Source organism: Antechinus flavipes, chromosome 2 (genome assembly GCF_016432865.1).
Source record: "Antechinus flavipes isolate AdamAnt ecotype Samford, QLD, Australia chromosome 2, AdamAnt_v2, whole genome shotgun sequence".
Lineage (NCBI taxonomy): Eukaryota > Metazoa > Chordata > Mammalia > Dasyuromorphia > Dasyuridae > Antechinus > Antechinus flavipes.
Genome location: NC_067399.1, coordinates 131,784,700 through 131,804,575, shown reverse-complemented (window position 1 = coordinate 131,804,575; position 19,876 = coordinate 131,784,700). Strand labels below are relative to the sequence as shown.

At 32.2% G+C, this 19,876-nt stretch overlaps 1 protein-coding gene across 2 annotated transcripts in view; it reads left to right on the top strand.

Annotated features, from left to right (window-relative positions):
- The window catches only part of NSD3 (nuclear receptor binding SET domain protein 3), a 138,728-nt gene that overhangs the window by 31,980 nt on the left and 86,872 nt on the right, over positions 1-19,876 (top strand). For both annotated transcript variants that reach the window (XM_051975533.1, XM_051975532.1), the window contains exon 2: positions 9,151-9,869. In XM_051975533.1, the coding sequence (XP_051831493.1) occupies positions 9,195-9,869 (675 nt within the window). In that variant the 5' untranslated portion in view covers positions 9,151-9,194. The remainder of the gene's footprint in view (positions 1-9,150; positions 9,870-19,876) is intronic.

Sequence of the window (19,876 nt, the reverse complement as noted above, 5' to 3'; positions counted from 1 at the left end):
TTCTGAGGCAAAAAAGTGTCGTGAGTGGAAAAAGCTTAAGCCTGGGTCTATACTATGCTTCCCTTTATAATTATCTGGTTGAGGTGGGAAGCTTTCTTTGATAAGAACAAGCATCATTCTCTAATGGTAATATTTTAAATGTCAGTGTTGCCACATGGTTTAGCTAATTTTAGACCCTTATAATCCTAAAGTTCCCTATGATTTGAATCAGATGAATTTAGATAGCACTTAGATTAAAAAGACTTTGCTCATAATAACCCTTTGATGTAGGTAGTATAAATATTAAACACATTTTACAAAAAGAGGAAACCAAAGCTTAGAGATGAAATGACAGATCTTTAAAATGTCAGAATTGTGGCTGAAATCTGTCTTCAAATTTCAAAATAATTTTCCTTTCTTTATATACAATGATGCCTGTCAAAAATATAAACTAAGTTTATTACATCATTTTGAGAATGAAGAGGAAAAAATTGATGAATTAAAAATGTAATTTAATGTCTACTTTATGATTGAATTTGATATTCTTAGTGAAAATTCTAAAGTGATAGGAAAAATAGAAATAGGTATGCAACCTGGGATTTCATTAGTTTGGGAAATATCCAGACAGAGAAACTCCATACAACTTTCAGTCTTAAGAGTTACCTGGAACTGAGAGGTTGAGACTTGCCTGGGATTGTAGAGCTAATAGGTATTAGACATTTTACTTGAATTCATGTATTTCTTCCAGAGCTTTCCAGCTCTCCCTTTCAGTAAGAAAATAGAGTTGAAGATGGGACTGGCCCTGTGATTTCTTTGATGGAAGAAACTCCATGGGTGAGGAAACTTCCTCTAGTAATATAGGTGATGCCTTCTTTGCAATTTATGTAGTTTTAGAATTACCACTGAACAACTGAGATGTTGTGATTTGTCGGTCACGCTGCTGGTATGTTTCAGAGGAGGAATTTAAATCCAGTCTTCCTGGGTTTCGGGTTGGTTCTCTACTTTGCCACATTCTAGTAAGTAATACTGGAGGTAGTTGTTTTTCCTAGAAATTATAACTTGAATTCCTAGAATCTTTACCAGTGGTATTAGCAAAATAATAAATAAAAGACAAATATTAACTAGCATAGCTATAATATTTTCATTTAGTGAAGCCGTGTAATGATTTTTTAAATCAGTTAATTAGAAATAGAAATTCTTTCCCTAACAATAAGAAAATCTATACCTTTAGATTCTTATGTTACAGTTATCTGATGTATGTGTGTGCGTATGTATATACACATACACACACGCACACATACATATATATCTAGTATAGAAATAGAACATACTGTATTGATAATATATTTGAGTACTTTGTTTTTGGACAGTTCTAATAAATGTATTATATTATTTATGCTATATAAATATATTTATACATCTAAAGTTTTGTGCTAGATGTAATGTAGTAAAACCGTACAAGAAAAGAACTGGCAAAAATTGTTTTGGAAAAATAATAAAAAACCTCTTTATCCTTCTGATTTTTAAAAATGTTATTAAAATGTTAATTGTAAACAATTTGAAGCAATAATTTTTACATAAAGGCAATATAAATGTAAAAGTAACATGCATGTTCATATGTGGTTAATTCCATCCCTAGTTGTGTGATTGTTGTTTAGTTGTTTCAGTTGTACCTGACTCCATCTAGGATTTTCTTGGCAAGATACTGGAATGTTTTGCCATTTCCTTCTCGAACTCATTTTACAGATAAGGAAACTGAGGCAAACAAAGTTAAGTGACTTGTACAGGGTCATGACATATCTAGTAAGTAGTGTCTGAGGCTGGATTTGAACTTAAGAAGGTATTCTACCTTTTAAGGTAGAATTTTAATTATCTTTTAAGGCAATTCTACATTTAAGAAGATATGGCACTCTCTAGTTGCCATAGAGAATGTTCTCATTCTCTCCAGTCATTTTAAAACAGGTCACAAAGTGTCCCAAATAAAATTAATATTTAATTGATTTTCTATTCTTTTAAAATTAATTTTTAAAAATTAATGCAGCATTTTGAAGGGGAAAATGTCAAAAACAGATGACTTTGAGAGTGTTAACTTCAAAGGTTAGCATTACATAGATAAAGTTGATTTTATAACTTGCCCTCCATTCTTTGACAAATGCAGAAATGCAAATCTTTTGAAATTAGCAAATTATTTCTGCTTTTAGAAAAACACCAAATATAATATATTAATTCATTTGTATCAAGCTACCATAATGAGATACTTTATGATAGGAGTCCTAGAAAGTAGAATGTGAGATCCTTTGAATATTGAACATGAAAGATTCACAAAGTGACTTCAATTAAATCTCTATATTTAACTTGACCCAGGATTACTATTTTTTTGAATTTCTTTTCTTTTTCAAAAAAAGAAAAAACCTTTTATTTTTCCAAATGCAAAAATAGTTTTCAACATTCACCTTTTCAAAACCTTATGTTCCAAAATTTTCTTCCTCTTTCCCTTCTCCTCTTCTCTAGATAGCAAGCAATCCAGTATAGTTTATGTGCAATTATTCTAAATGTATTTCCATGTTCGGGATTCTGCACAGGAAAAATATCAAAAGGAAAAAAAACACATGAGAAAGAAAACAAACAAACAAGGTGAAAATACTATGCTTTGATCCACATTCAGTCTCCATAGTACTCTCTCTGGATTGGAATGGCTCTTTCCATCACAAATCTATTGGAATTGCCTTGCAGGATTACTATTTTAATAATATGATTCTTTATTATTTCATTTTAATGAGGGGAAATAGATGAGATACTGAATTTTAGCTAAAAAAGAATATATGATACAAATACCAGGTATCTTGTTTTATCAACACTGTGCTACATATAGCAGGTCTTTGCCCTTCAGGGATTATAGATTAATAGAAGGATAAGATATTAACAGACAACTGTAATACAAAATATTACATGATAAATGCATCAGAGTTGCAAAGCAAAATATTAATTTGAATTTCTCACCAGGAGAACCAAGAAAGACTTACTAAAGAAATTAATTGACTTAGACATTTAAACTGGGGAGGAGTTCAAAAAATGAACAATGGAGGATAGTGTGAGTAAATGGCTCTCCTTCCTGTGTGGAATCCCCTAAAACTTAGTAGTGGTTTGTTATGTTTGACAGTTTTAGCCTTAAGAATCCCTTATTAGAGATCTCTTTTTGTTATGTTCTCAGAAAAAGGTGATATAAACGGTGATTTTCATGAAAGAAAAGTAACTGGTAAGTTGTGTAACTTACATTATTTATACTGTACAAATGAATTACTTATTGTGTATGTAAATTAATTTCCCCATGATTCTTATTATTTAGTAGTTATAACTTACCCATTTGTAGCTTTTGGTTTCTATTGTGTTTTTGTTTTGTTTTTTTTGTTGAATTATTTTAATTTTGTGTACCTTACCACCTCCTCCCCTACATCAATTCATCATCTCCTTTCTCAATATACCTTTTTCACTTAGTGTAATATATCATTTAGCTTAGTTCTAGATTTGAAATTGGAAGATAGAATGAGTAAAGTTATTATTTCTTTATAATTAGTGCTTTAAAACTTTAAAATTGTATTTAGTTGGTAGATGAAAGCGTTACCTTACCTTTTCACAGATTTTCTGGGAAACATTTTTTTTAAATTCTGTTGCCATTTTTTGTTTTTATGTCATCTACATTTTATAACAAAGGGAGTAAAAGCCTAAGCAACAAATTTTTCAAGCCTTAACATGATAAGCAGAGTTCCATACTCATAGTCCCTTCCCCTCTATAAGACTCAAGGCAGGGACCCAGTCCAGTTTCATAATTTTTTAATTTGGAGCAAAGCTTAGTTACTATAATTTTTTTTTAAAATTTTATTGGTATCTTTTAATTTTATATTTCCTAAATTTCCCCTGTATCCATTTCTGTCTTACCCCTGGATCATTGTAATTTCACAGCTTTCATTTTTGTTGTTCTTTGTATTTATATTTGTGTTAATTTATATGTTTTCCTGCATCTTTATATTTATCATATTTATAGTTTCTTAGCTTAGTAGTATTCATCACATTTATCTGCCACAATTTGTTTAGCTATTCCCCAATTAATGTAAATCTAATTTGTTTCCTATTCTTTGCTATTAGAAAAAATATAGCTATAAATATTTTGATATACATGAGACTTTTCCTTTAGCCATTAATAACGTTGGAGCACGTGCCTAAAAATGGTGTATGGCTATTCTTTTACTTACATTGTTTTGGTTGTTTTTAATATATTATTTACTGTTGTTTATTCTTTTGTGTTAATATGTTGTGTACTATATATTGACTATATTGTATACTAAAATACTATGTAGCATACTTAGTCTGTTATTTACTTGGCTTTGCCTACTTTGATTGATTAATATAATTGTTTTCCTTTGTAATCTTCTGCATATAAAAACATTACTGAGAATATAGAATTGCCAAAATAGGTCCATGACACAAAACAAGTTAAGAATCCTTGTATTAGAGTAAAAGATTTCTTTGGTCTCAAAACTCTGAAAGACCATTTTACTCATTTATAGAAGATTTGGTATCTTTATTGGTAGGAGTTCATACATGATGGAATCAGACATTCAAGCAAGCATTTACTGAGATTTTACTATGTGCTAAAAACTATACTAATATCATGAAAGTCGGAAATTATAAAATTTTAACTATAAATTTAATCATTACAGATATAGTGATGAAAGCCAAAATTTTATAAACTCATATAATCACAATTATTATATACAAAACTATATTTTAAAGGCTATATAAAAACAACAACTTATTGTATATCCTTCTGACCTTTCTGATGGAGTTTGAATAATTTTAAAAATGATTATTCATAATTTATGTTTCTTCTCACAAATTGTTGTATTCTGGGATTTATTTGTCCATTGAGGAATTACTAGTTTTTTATACATACATACATATCTCCAAATTGTTTTGTTTATTTTGTTTATTATTTTTTTTTTTTACTTGTAACATGTGCATACATATATGGACACATGCATGCATGCTTTGTCTTGCAGAAACATGGAAAAATATTTTTTCCACAACTGAAACTTTTTAATTTTTATAATAGTTTTTTATTTTTCAAAATACGTGCAGAGATAGTTTTCAACATTCACCCTTGCAAAACCTTGTGGTACATATTTTTCTTCTTCACTTTCCGCCTTCCCCCATCTTAGACAGCAAGTAATCCAATATAGGTTAAACATGTGTAATTCTTCTAAACAGTTCCACGTTTATCATGCTGCACAAGAAAAATCAGATCCAAAAGGGGAGGGGGGTGGGGAATTGAGAAAAAAACAAATAAATAACAAAAATGGTGAAAATACTATGCACAACTGAAATTCTTTTTAAAAAATTTTAAAATTAGATGAAATAAGTATATTTGTTTAAATCTTGATTTATTCATAACTATTTAAAATACAAAATATGTATTACAAAAGTTTTTTTCCCTTGTACTTTGTTCCAGTTTTCCCAAAGATTTTTTATTGAAAATTAGGTGTATCAACATTAGTCTCTTATGTACACAGTTTCTACTTTGGGATTCTCTTTTCTGATTGATTTATTTTTCCATTTTTTAAATACAAGGTAGCTATTATAATGATGTTTATAGTATTAGCAAATTCTTATTTTCATAAAAACTTGTTTTTTCTAGTATTGTAACTCTTTTGTTATTTTGTTTACTGCTGTATTAAACCTATGAATCAGTTCTAAGAATTAGTATTTGTATTGTCATCCTAATCTCCTTTCTTCATTTCTTTTATCATTTCTGGAAACATTGAGCCTTTCTTAACTCTTGTAGCTTAATAGGGAAGAGAATAAATATTTATAGATTGTCTGTGATATGCTAGGAACTATGCTAAATAAGTGCTTTACAATTATCTCATTTGATCTTTCTTAGTAACCCTGAGAAGTATGTGCTGCTATTATCTCCATTTTGTAGTCAAGGAAACTGAGGCAGAGAGCTCTAATAAATGCCTTAGGCTAGATTTGAATTTAAATCTTCCTCTCTTGAGACCTGTTGCTCTCTATGCTGTGCCACCTACTTTTCTCAATATCTAAATATTTTATAGCTTTTGTCATTATTTACATTTTCTTTGAATTTCCAAGAATAAGAATATGATTTCATTGGTGTAGGGAACTTTTAGATGAGGAAACTCCCAGTACTAGTGCAAGTCTGCATCTCTTCTCAAACTTAATAGTCTTTAAGAGAGCCAGTATATCAGAGGTAGGACTTAAAGGCCAGTTTTGTGGACTCTGAGGTCAATTCTCTGTTTATAGTGCGACACTACTTATCGTGGTTTTCAGTAATTGTATAGAAAAGTTCATGTGTGTGTTTGCATCAACCTTCGCCAGTCATTTATTTTCTCAGTTTTTCCATTATTCATCAATGAAATCTGATAAGTGGTGAATATAAAGATTTCAATAAGTCAAGTAGTAACTTTATTATAATATCTAATCCTCAAATACTTAACTACTTTCCTACTTTGTTCAAAGCACTGTGCTTAGTTTTATGGGAATGGAGAACCATATGCTCTTAAACAATTAAGAAAACTGTAAGATGAAACTAAAATAATCTAACATATTCAGCATGCATTTAATGTAATATATTGCTGTTCATAACCAAATAATCAAGGAATCATCTCTGTGGAAAGGCTGAAGTTTTTCTCTTTTAAGAACCATTGCTGTTTTATATCTCCTTGTCTTTCATTTTTTCCTCTTTCCTGCTTTTCCCCTTAAGCTATATGAAATGAAGTTGTAGCTTTTCTAATTTATTGTGTTTTATTCATTAAAATTCATGGTCATTTTTATAGTTTTTTAAAAGCTGCTGAATTATATATCTTATAATCCCTGCAGAGAAACCCCACAAAAAATTCCTAAATTTATTTAACATTAATTTTGTATATATTTTTATTTAAGCTAGAAGTTCTTAATATTTTTGTGTTGTGAATCCCTTTAGCAGTCTGTTAAAGCCAGTGGATGAATGCTCCCTCCTCTCCCTCCCTCTTCTCAGAATAATATTTTTAAATGCATGAAATAAAATACATAAAAGTTACAAAAGAAACCCAAGATAAGTGCATTTTTTAAAAGATGAATTTTTTTTCTTATCCAAGTTTACAACCCCCCTAAAATAAATTTATATATGAATCTGAGGTTAAGAATCCTTGATCTAAGATTCAGAACTATTTGTTTTATGTGCTGAGAGCACATTAATATAAGACAAAGTCAAGTGTTCCCCAAAAAGCATTGATAGTTTAATTTTGGAAACAAAACTAGAATATAGAAAGCAATGAGAAAATAATTGTTAAAATATTTGATTTTGACTCTTATTGCAACAGGAACCCAAAGTTGAAAGAGATTAGTATGGATTGGAGTAGTTCCAAAAGCTGTATGAAACCAAGAGGGAGTTGGGCCAAGCCTTGAAGGGTGTATAGAAATTAAACAAGCAGAGAGGAGAATATAGGATGATTCCAAAAGATAGCATGAGAAAGCAGCAGCAATGAACATAATATTTGAGAGGCTAGTGAGATGTGCATCAGGGGAACAGAAAGTATATTTTTAGGAAGAATCAGGAAATGATCTAGGGAAGATATAAATTCTAGATTAGAAGTCTAGTCATGAGGCATGTAGTAGGATAACATTGAATTGTAAGTCGAGAATTGTTGATTCATAAACTTCCTCTCTCTAAGCATATTTCCCTATTAATCTGGATTATACCAGATAATCTTGTAGCCTTACTTTCTATAATCTTACAAGCTATCAGCTAAAATCTTGGTTTAGATATGAAGAATAAAATTTAGAATTTTAATGTCATCACTGCAGCCATGAAAAAAGATGAACTCATCAAGAGAAAGAGGGAGTAAGTCTTTGGTGCACAGTACAAGATCCTAAAGGGATATACTTCTAGTTAATAAAGAATGGAAATTCACTCTAGCTAATATATATTAGAAGACAATAAAGATCTAGAAAAAAACAAATTATTAGAGATCCAGGAGAACCAGGGGGGAAATGTCACAGGATACCAAGAGAGAAATGAGAGGATTAAAGGAATGAAGTCAAATGCTACAGAGAGATCAGAGAATGAGTTTGAAAACAAAAACAAAAACAAAAACCCCAAATAGCATTTGGCAGTAAGGAGGTGTCAATGACCTTTATAAAATCAGTTTAAATATTGTGGTTAGGGCAGCAGTTATATAATTAGAATTTTTGAAATGCATATGGCTAAGACCTGAAAGCACTGAATATAAATTGCACCTTAAAAGATAGCAGCTAGAAGATAAGGGATATAATACATGTTAGCAGGATTAAGCAGAATGTCCTTTAAAAAAAAAAAGTCTTAATGATGCTCAAAGGTATAAGGGAAGGCAGGAGAGACTATTTGAGCAGGGAAAGATTAAAGACTGTAGTAAAGGGAATAAGGTTCTAAAGGTATTTATAGGCTCATAGCTTTAAAAACTGGAATGAATCTTAGAGGTTATTTAGTCCCATCCCTGTTACTTTTTGGTGCTGCTAGCAATGGCTTAATGTAAGATCATACATTTGTTTTGTAGCTTGAGATTAAGATGATTAAAAACTTAATGCTGAAATAAGAATTTTAAACATTGGTATGCTGTCATAGCTGTTCAGCCATTTCACAAAATCATCTCAAGAGTGCAGACATTTTGAGGCACTTGAATATGAAAAGTCTTTTGCCAGAATTTTAAAGCCATAAAGTATTGATAGAATAGAGGAAAATTTATGAAGTCATATGAACCCTATGTGGTTTTGAATTCTTGTTCATTATGGACTGGATGAACTTAGACTGTCTTGTAATCCCTGACAAGATGAGGAAACATGGATAAATTGGTATGCTTTTCTGGGAGGTTGGGGAGGGAGAGAACTTTGCAAATATTTTAAAACTTCTCAAAATTGTTAGAAGATACAAACACATAAGTAAATTTAAGATACAGGCAAGTCATTTTGAGAACAACACTGACTTCTTCTTCTCCTCCCCCCATGACTCATAGCCAATGACAGTCCATTATAGGTTAAAAATTAGTTTCAGAATGCCTACTATATGCTTTTATATTTGCTTACCTCCTATCCTGGGACATGAACTAATTCTTTTTTTTTTTTTTTCTTGTGAACTTTTAGGCCCTATGAGAGAAAGGGAAAGTTAAGGATGCTGGAGCAGAACAATGGATTTCTCTTTCTCTTTCTTGCAAGGGATCATGGGAAACACAATTCAGCAACCACCTCAACTCATTGACTCAGCCAACATCCGTCAGGAGGATGCCTTTGATAATAGCAGTGATATTGTTGAAGATGGTGGCCAGACACCATATGAAACCAGCCTGCAGCAAGGCTTTCAGTACCCACCTACCACAGAGGAACTTCCTCCAATTACAAATGGCTATCCACCCTCAATCAGCATGTATGAACCTCAAGCCAAATACCAGACATATAGTCAGTATCCCAACGGGTCAGCCAATGGTTTTGGTGCAGTTAGAAACTTTAGCCCCACTGACTATTATCATACTGAAATTTCAAACACAAGACCACATGAAGTTCTGGAAAAACCTTCCCCTCAACAGCCACCACCTCCTCCTTCGGTACCACAAACTGTGATTCCAAAGAAGACTGGCTCACCAGAAATTAAATTAAAAATAACCAAAACTATCCAGAATGGCAGGGAATTGTTTGAGTCCTCCCTCTGTGGAGACCTTTTAAATGAAGTACAGGCAAGTGAGTACGCAAAATCAAAACATGAAGGCAGAAAAGAAAAGAGGAAAAAAAGTAACAAGCATGACTCTTCTAGATCAGAAGAGCGCAAGTCGCACAAAATTCCCAAATTAGAACCAGAGGAGCAAAATGTAAGTGGATCTAGCTTTTTGTAATATTTCATGTATTCACTGGGACTTCTTTTCCTTGAAGAATAATATTGCTGATTTTTGGTTTCTTCTGGAATTTGTTGAAATGTGAAGTGTTCATAAAAAAGTGTCATGCTAAATATCTTGCTGCTTGTGCAACTTTATGTAAATAGACTTATTTATTTTGAAGGACTTTTATAATAGACTCCAGATAATTCAGGCTGGAATTAAAAGACAAAAGAGATAGGATGAATAATATCATTTCCTCATTCTTCTCAGAATTTTTAGCAACATTTGAATTGTGCAAGGCTGGGGGAATCTGTCTTTACATTTAACTTTCTTTGATTATATGCTTGGTAATTTGTTAAATAAACAAATAAATTAGTTTGCAAAATTGGATAAACTTGTAAAATACCAATTAAATATTGATACATTTTGATCAAAACTTTGGGTTAAAGTTCTTTTTCCCAAATAACATCATGCATGCTGCTAAGTAACTTGGCATTGGTGTAGTTTTCAGTATAAATGTACCATAAACAAACTAACTGAGCAACTTCTGATGTCTCTTCTAGCCCCTTTGAACTATAACTAGAATTAAGAGTTTATTTTTTGTTACTATATTACTATCTTTTCATGGAATATGAGTTAGTGATTAGTTCGTTGCTTTTGTTGGCCAACATTAATTTAGGAAAATGTCCATATTTTTATGGCAGCTATGATGGTTGTCTGCTTTACTTACCAAAATATATGAACATGATAGTGTCTAACCTAATTTTTAAGTCTGTAATATTTTACCCATGGAAAGTTTTTTCCTTCATGGAATTAAAAATAAAATCCTTTTTGATTTGAGTATGGGTCTAGAATCTTAACTGAATGACTAGCAAATAAGCGTGGTGGTGTTTTTTTTAATTGTTTCGGTAAATTTTGTTTCAAAGTGTCATACAAGTTCTAGCAAATTCAACAATACACTCTTTAATATGTATAATACCCAAGTAGCTGAGTAAAACAACACAAGGATAATTGCAACCTATAGATGCAGCCTTACTCTCTAGTATTGAACTTTTTGAAAATACTTTTTAGTAATTAGTAGTAGCTTACTAGTTAGTTGTTTTGTTTTGTTTTTTTAAGTAATTTGGTTTTGAAAGTTCAAAAGTATTTATTTTAGTTCTCCTATTATATCCCTCAGTTTTTCCCTGGCTGTCTTATCTTATGATTTTAGCTTTCTTTTCTATAAAGTAAGAATATGAATTTCTAGGATTCTTTAAGACAGGGAGATAAGTTAAGTATCAGGGTAAAGCTACTATTTACCAAATGTTTACATTTTTTATACTTTTGGCATGATATGAAGCTAAGGGAAGAGTAAATTGATTAGAATCACAAACTATTAGAAGTAGAAGAAACTTTTTGAAAAATCATCTTTTTAATTCATCCCCACATTGGGACAAATTAAGTGCAGGAATAGTGAGAGTTTCCGATATTTGCATTGTAATAAGATTTCCAAGCCTATCCTTTCCTGTTGCATTCTAATTTCTCTCTTGTCTCATTTATTCTTGTAATGTTCATTGTGAAAGCTCATGGATTCATTTACTGATAAATATTATGTTCTATTTAGTCACAAGAGCTTTTTTAAATGCTGGTAATTAAAAAAAAAAGGCATTTCAGTCTATTTTCCTGTTTTTATTATTGTAGTAAAAAAAAAAATCTCATTCAGAATGTTCTAGTTTGTTAAGGTCATCATTCTGAAAATTGGTTGATATGATTTTACAACTCTGTAGTTGTAGAAGGTATTAAGGAAGTTGGTCAAATGCTGCTCAGCCAAACTACTCTTAAAGCTGTTATTGTTGTTAAAAACAGATACTTAAAAAAAATATTTTTCCATGTTCCAAATTCTTTACTTTCCCCTCCATTGCCACCCTACTTAAAGAGAAGGCAAAAAATCAAAACCTATTAAAAATATGTATAGTCAGGCAAAGCAATTTCTATCTTAGCCCTTTCTCTTTCCCCAAAAAGTGAGGGGAAATGCTTCAGTCTGCACTTTGTATCCATTAATTCTCTTACCTGCAAGTAAATAGCATGTTTCATCATGAATCTTTTGGAACTATGGTGGGTGATTGTGTTGATCAGTTTCAAAATCTTTCAAAGTTCATTATCTTTACAATATTGCTGTTACATTCTAGACTGCTCTTCTAGTTCTGCTCATTTAATTTTGTGTCAGTTCCTACATGTCTTCCCAGATTTGTCTAAAACCATCACCTTCATCATTTCTTAAAGCACAACCGTATTATATCACATTTATATACCATAATTTGTTCAGTCATTCCTTAGTTGATAGGCATTCCCTTAGTTGCTAATTTTTTTGCTATCACAAAAAGAGCTACTCCAAATATTTTTGTACCAACGAGCCTTTTTCCTCTTTATTTGTTCTCTTTGGAATAAAACCTTAGTGGAATTATTGCTAGCTCAAGAGTGTATGCACCCTTTAAAAAAATTTTGGACACAGATCCATATGGTATATTAATATACCTGTTTTCCCACATCCCCTTCTGCATTTGTCATTTTTGACATCTCAACTAATCTGATGGATGTGAGGTGGTACCTCAGAGTTGTTTTAATATGCATTGTTTTAATTATTGGTGGGGCAGGTAGGTGGGGCAGTAGATCACCAGGATTGGAGTCAGGAAGGCCTGAGTTCAAATCCAGTCTCAGACATTAGTAGATCACCAGGATTGGACTCACGAAGGCCTGAGTTCAAATCCAGTCTCAGACATTTACTGGCCCTGTCACCCTGGACAAGTCACTTAAACTTGTTTGCCTCAGGTTCTTAATTTATAAAATAAGAAAATTCATAAAATTTATAAAATTAACCACTCCAGTATTTTTGCCAAGAAAACTCCAAATGGGGTCATAAAGAGTCAAAAATGAGTCAAAAGACCAAACAGCAGATTAAGTATTTAGAGCATTTTTTCATATGGCTATTAATAGTTTTTCTTTCTTTGAAAACTGCCTATCCATGCCTTTGACCACTTATTAGTTGAGGATTGGCTGTTATTCTTGTAAATTTGATTCAGTTAAATCTTAAAAATGAGACCTTTATGAGAAAACTTACTACAAAGATTTTTTTACTCTTATTTTTTCCTCTCTCAATTATAGCTACATAGGTTTTATTTGTACAAAAGGTTTTGAATTTTATATAATCAGAATTATTCATTTTACTTTTCTTTAGTCATAAATTTTTCTATCCAATCTAATAAACATTTATTAATTGGTCCAGTGTTTTAAATGCCAGTGTTTCAGGCACTTTGTTATGTGCTGGGGATCTCTGCCCTCAAGAAGCTTGTAGTCTAAGAAGAGAGAATACACAAAAATGGGGGGACACACTGGAGCATTTTGTTCCAAGGAATTGAAACCAGGCAGAGCAATTGATGCAAAGTAGAAGGAGCTGGATCAAATCTAATCTCTGTCCTCTAATAAAGGAAAGAATTGGGAGTTAGGTACTCTATCCTTCTGCCCTCCAATTTGAGGGAGGAGATGTCAATTAGGTTCAAATTAATAGGATGGTGGTAATTTTTTCTCCTACTCTGTCAATTTCCTTATGATATCATTTTTTATGTCATATGCACTAATTTTGAGTTTATCTTGGTATATAGTATAAAGATGTTGGCCTATGCCTTTTTCTGCCAATTTTCCCAACAAGTTTATCAAATAGTGAGTCTGTACCCAATAGCTGGGATTTTAATCAAATGCTAGGATGATTTGCTTCTTTTTCCATATTGTGTATTTAACCTGTTCCACTGATCAACTTTTCTAATTCTTATCAAGTATCAAATTGTTTTGATGGTTATTGCTTTATAATATAGTTTGAGATTTGATACTTCCTAGTATCCTTTCCTTCACGGCTTTTCCATTTATTCCCTTTGTATTCTTAACATTTTTGTTTCTCTAGGTGAATTTTATTTTTTTCTAGCTCTGTAAAGCAGTTTTTGTTAGTTTGATTGTTAGTTAGTCCTAAATAAGTAAATTAATTTTGGTGATGTTGTCATTTTTATTAAATTGGCTTCCCATGAATAGTTTTATCTTGTTATATTTAAATCTATCATTATTTGTGTGAAGTATTTCGTAATTGCGTTCATAGAGTTCCAGTGTGTGTCTTGGAAGGAAGATTCCCAAGTATTTTATGCTGTCTGCAGTTGTTTTAAATGGAATTTCACTTTCTAGCTCTTCCTGCTGGATTTTATTGATAATATATAGACATGATGATGATTTTGTGTGAGTTTATTTTGTATTCTGCAACTTTGCTGAAGTTAATTATTTCAATTCAAATTTGTAGTTGAATCTCTAGGGTTCTGCAGATAAACTATCACATTTTCTGCAAAAAGTGATAATTAATATTTCCTCTTTAGTTCTTAGTTCTTCTGCATCTTTTTCTTGTTTTCTTACTATAACTAGTATTTTTAGTACAATATTTAGTAGTAATTATGAGGAACATCATTGCTTCACCCAATCTTAGTGAAAAGGCTGCTGAATTATCCATCCCTATGACAGAAAATGCTGCTTCTTGGTCTTAGGTAAATGCTACTTAGTCATTTTAAGGAAAGCTCCATTTTTCCTGTATCTTGTATTTTTTTTTTTTTAACATTAATGAATGTTGTGTTTTATCAGTTTTTATTACATTTAATGTAATAACCATGTGCTTTTGTTATTGATATAGTCAGTTATGTTTATATTTTTCTAATCCTGTCTGGTTGGACTTTATGACCTTCATAAAGATTATTGTAATCTCCTTACTAGTGTTTTACTTAGAACTTTTGCATCAATAGTCATTAGAGAAATTGGTCTATCATTTTCTATATGTTTTGATTCTCCTTGGGTTTAGGTGTTAAGACCATATTTGTGTCATAGAAGGAATTTTGCAGGACTCCTTTACCTTTTTTTTTCCTTCAGAAAGTTTGTGGAATATTGGAATTAATTTTTCTTTACATAATTGGTAGAAATTGTGAATCCATTTGGTTCTATGGTCCTATCCTCCAAGAGATCTTATTTAGTGGTTTATTCAGTATCTAAGATAGATTTATTTAAATATTTTATCCCTTACTCTGTTAATCTGGACAATTTAGATTTTTGTAAATATTCATCCATTTCATTTAGATGATCAGTTTTATTGGCATGTAGTTAAGTAAAATAATTCCTAGTTTCTTCTTCATTTGATTATGAATTTTCCATTTTCATTTTTTGATACTGGTAATTTGGTTTCCTTCTTTCTTTAAATCTTGAATTAGACAATGGTTTATCTTGTTTCTTGTTTGTTTTAAACCAGCTACTAGTTTTATTTATTAGTTCAATGAATTTTTTTGCTTTCAGTTTTATTAATCTCTTGATTTTTTGGGATTTCTGTTTTAATGTTTAATTTTTTGTAGATGTTTTTTGTTTTTGTTTTTGTTTTTTATTTTGAGGAGTGAAAGGCAGTCTGGATTAAGTGACTTGCCAAGTGTCACTCAGCTAGTGCTAATTGTCTGAGGTCATATTTGAATGCAGGTCTTTTGTGCCATCTAGCTGTCCCTTAAGTGTGTGTGGGAGATTAATTTGTTGTTGTTGTTTTTAGTTTTCTTATTTGCATGCCCAGTTTATTGATTTGTTCTTTCTCTTTTTTATTGGTGTGTTTAGACATAAATTTTCCCTTAGTATCTTATCTCATTGTTATAATTATCTTTAATGAAATTGTTTCTATGAAATGTTCTTTGATCAACTCATTCCTTAGGATTATTATTATTATTATTATTATTATTATTATTCTATGCCTCAAAATCCCATTATTGAATGGAATTTTCATTGCATTATGTTCTAGGAAAAATATTTGTTATTTTTAGGGGATTGCATTTGTTTTTGAACTCTTGTGCCACAATACATGAAAGATATACTCTATACTCCTATAGGTCTATCATTTCTAAAGTTCTATTCAGCTTCTTGTTTTCTTTTTTGTTTATTTTATGATTAGATTTATTTAGGTCTCAGGGAGAAATTGAAGGCCTCCTCCAATATAGTTTTACTGGCTATTTCATCTTGTAACTCATTTATTTTTTCCTTTAAGAATTTATATGCTATGCTACTTGATTGCACACTCTGATTCTCATTGATAGGCCATCAATAGGTCCCAGTTCAAGCCTGGATCCATATTTGAGTCCTGATTGATTCAGATTCTCTGTAAATAGCAATCCTTTCTGCTTTGGCCAGAAACCCTGAGGGTCTTCCCCACCCAGATTTATTTGTTTATTTTGATTGTGTTGTTTTTTTTTTGTTTGTTTGTTTATTTGTTTTTGATTAGGTGAATGGGGAGATACTTTGCCTCTATTACCTAACCTCAAACACTGAATGGGTATGGCCTCAGTCAAACTGGGAGCTGTTGAAGATCTTAGCTTTAAAAGGCCAAGGTTTCCCATTGCATTCAGGACCATCTTCAGTCATGCTGATCTGTATCTTGCCACTGGATCCAGATGGCTCTGGGGAGGAAAAAGAGGGAAGTAACCTTGCAGAGTCCTCCCTCGGTTAAATCCAATTTACTTGCATGTCATGGCATCATTTCCCTTATGTCTGGGTCCTCTTTGAGAACAAAGGACCAAACAATAACAATACAGTATTGATATTAATTCTTTGCCTGTGGTACCTTTTAGCAAAATGTATTTTCTGCTTATCATTTTTATTTAAATCTATTTTTTTCTTCTTTTGGTTGAGATCATAATTGCTTATGTCACCTTTTTTATTTCAACTGAAGCATAGTAGATTCTACTCCAGCCCCTTATTTTAATTCTGTGTAGCTTTCCATTTCAAATGCTTCTTGTAGACCACATATTGTTGGATTCTGATTTTTAATCCATTTTATCTGCTTCCATTTTGGGGGCGAATTCATCCATTCACAGTTATGATTGCATCCTCTATTCCCCTCTAACCTGTTTTTTTATACTTATCCTTCTCTTTTTAACTTCTTCAAGAGACTGCTTTGTTTCTTTGTTTCTGATCAATACTCCCTTTTATCTTCTCTCTTATTTCTTTCCTTAGAGCCTCTCCCTCACTACTTCCCTGATGGATAAGTTGGGTAAAATGAATTTCTATACCCAGCTGTGTTGGCATGTATGTATATTCTTCCCTCCTTAAATCATTTGAGAGTAACATTCAAGTGATGTCTGCTCTCTATCTCCATGCCCCCTCCATTATATCAATTCCTTTTAGTACAACCCATTTATATAAAGTAATTTCTCCTATTATTCCACTCTTTCACAATCTCTATCTTCTGGCTCATTCCCTGCCTACTGTCTTCCCCATTCTGGAAAAACACCTCACCCCTTCCTTATATCCCTTCTATCATCCTATTGCTCATTTGCCCTTTACTTTTCTCCCACTATCTTCTTAACTCCTTATTATCGGGCTTCTGATATTATTGTAATTATGTTCTTCTAGAATCCCTATGTAATCTCCATCTTTATGCTTTATCTAAAATTACTAATGATTTTAGTTCCCAAATCTAATGGCCTGTTTTCAACCCTCTTTCTTTCTTTCTTTCTTTCTTTCTTTCTTTCTTTCTTTCTTTCTTTCTTTCTTTCTTTCTTTCTTTCTTTTTTTTTTTAACCCTCTTTCTTTTTAACCTCTCTTCAGCCTTTGTCACTATTGACTGCTCCTTCTTTATACTTTTTATAAAAATTTGTTTTTAATAATAGTTTATTTTCAAAATACATGCAAAGATAATTTTCAATATTTACCCTTGTAAAATTTTGTGTTCTAAATTTTCTCCCTTCCTCTCTTTCCACCCCCTCCCCTAGATAGCAAGCAATCTAATATAGCTAAACATGTGTAATTCTTCAAAATATATTTCCATATTTATCATGCTGCACAAGAAAAATCAGATCAAAAAGGGGGGATGGATACGAAAACAAGGAAGCAAACAACAGCAAAAGTGAAAATACTGTTTTAATCCACTTTCGAGTCTCCACAGTCCTCTTTCTGGATGCAGATAGCTCAATAATATTACATAACATTCATATACTATGATTTAATCAACCATTCTCCAACTGATGGACATCCATTCACTTTCTAGTTCTTACCAATCCAAAAAGAGCTTCCACAAACATTTTTGCATAAATGGGTCTTTTTCCCTTTTTTATGATCTCTTTGGAATAAAGACCTAGAGAGATACTGCTGAATTAAAGGGTATGCACATATATTCTCTTCTTTCTCCTTTTTTTGGGGACATTATTCTCTCCTGGTTCTCTTTCTAGCTATCTGATTGCTCCTTCTTTGTATCTTTTGCTAGATTTTCTTCTAGGTCATTCCTTCTAACTGTAGGTATTTTTCAGGGTTCTCCTCTGGGTCCTTTTTTCTTTCTGTACGATGTCTTAATTACCATTTCTGTGCTGACCATTCTCAAAATTACCTATCCTGCCCCATTCTCTGTTGATCTCCAGTGTTTCATCTCCAACTGTCTTTTGGACATTTTAAACTCAATATGTCCAAAATGGAATTCCTTTATATCTCCCTCTAAATCTTTCCTTCCTATCTTCCCCATTCCTAGAGAGTGCAGCACTATCCTCCGAGTCTCTCCTGTTTACACCCTAGGAGTTGACCTAAACCCTTCACTCTCCCATCCCTTCCTGCCACCCATATCCAATCTGTTGCAGAGACTTGTCCATTTCTTTTTTGCAACTTCTTTAAAATACAGTCCTTTCTCTCTAAAATTGTCTCCATCTGAGGACAGGCCCTCATCACCTTATTCCTGGACTGTTAGGTCTGCTGGCAGGCTTGCTTACGGCAAGTTTCTCCCTATTCCAGTCCTTTGTCCATTCTTCCATTATAATGATTTTCTAAACTGAAGAGGTAGTCATATCACTTTCCAACTCAATGAACTCTGGTGACTCCCTGTTGCCTTCAGGATCAAATCCAAAATGATCCATTTGGCATTCAAAGTCCTTTATAATATGTAGGAAGACTAGCAGTTCTGGTGTGAGGCTACCTTTGGTGGCCCCACAAATATATGCTCCAAAAAAACTATAGTATATGTAGCAATCACAGCAGTAAAACTATCTCAGCTAAGGGTAGCTGACAGACCTCAAACCTCTCAGGGAATTAAGGATATGTCTGTCCCAAGAAACAGCTAAACAACAACAAACAAAAAAATAAGAAGTTATTTTCTTTAATTTTTTTAACTTCTTTTACAAAGCTGTTAATTTTATAACTTTCTTATATAACTAATTTCTTTTCTCCTTCTCTCTACTGTTCTTTCATTTTTAAATTTTTTTTTTTACTTTTTAAAAAATAGTAGCTGTTTGTTCTCAAAATATATGCAAAGACAGACCCCACCCCTGCAAAACCCCATACTCCAAACCTTTCTCACTCTCTTCCTCTTCCCCTTCCCCTAGACAACAAGCAATCTAATATATATGCCAGACATAATACAATTCCTCCATATATATTCTTTTTGTTTACTTTTTAAAATATCTTCACAACTCATAAGATTTTGGGGGGGGAGGCCTCATATTTAGTCTGCATTTTTCTGTATGGCTTTTTAAGTCATTGTGATCTTCTGTGTTTATGTGTCTCTTCCATGTTTCCATAGTAGCTCATTATGTTCAGATTCTCCCCTTCCCCCTCCCCATTCTTCACCTTGCTTCTTGACTTTGTGTAGTGCAGTTCTCGTCTCACTTCTGGACAGGGCTGTCATTGGCTTCAGTTTCTGTCTTTTTATGTTCTTTTGCTGTTTTCACATCTCATTCTAAAGGTGTGCACATTTTCCATGCTTCCAGGGTAGTTTGAATTGGGCAAAGATTTGTTTTTTGCTTTTTCGAAATGAGTACTGACTTAAATTTGGTTCTTTTGGGTTGTGTATGGTTGAGTTTTAGTAGCTGCTTATTGAACTCAGTTACTGTTAGCCTACTGGGAAGTTCTGCAGGTTCAGATTGATTGAACTACTGGATCCCTCTTTGATCTTGTCCCCTACCTTGATTATTCCTGTAGCTTATTGCAAGGTT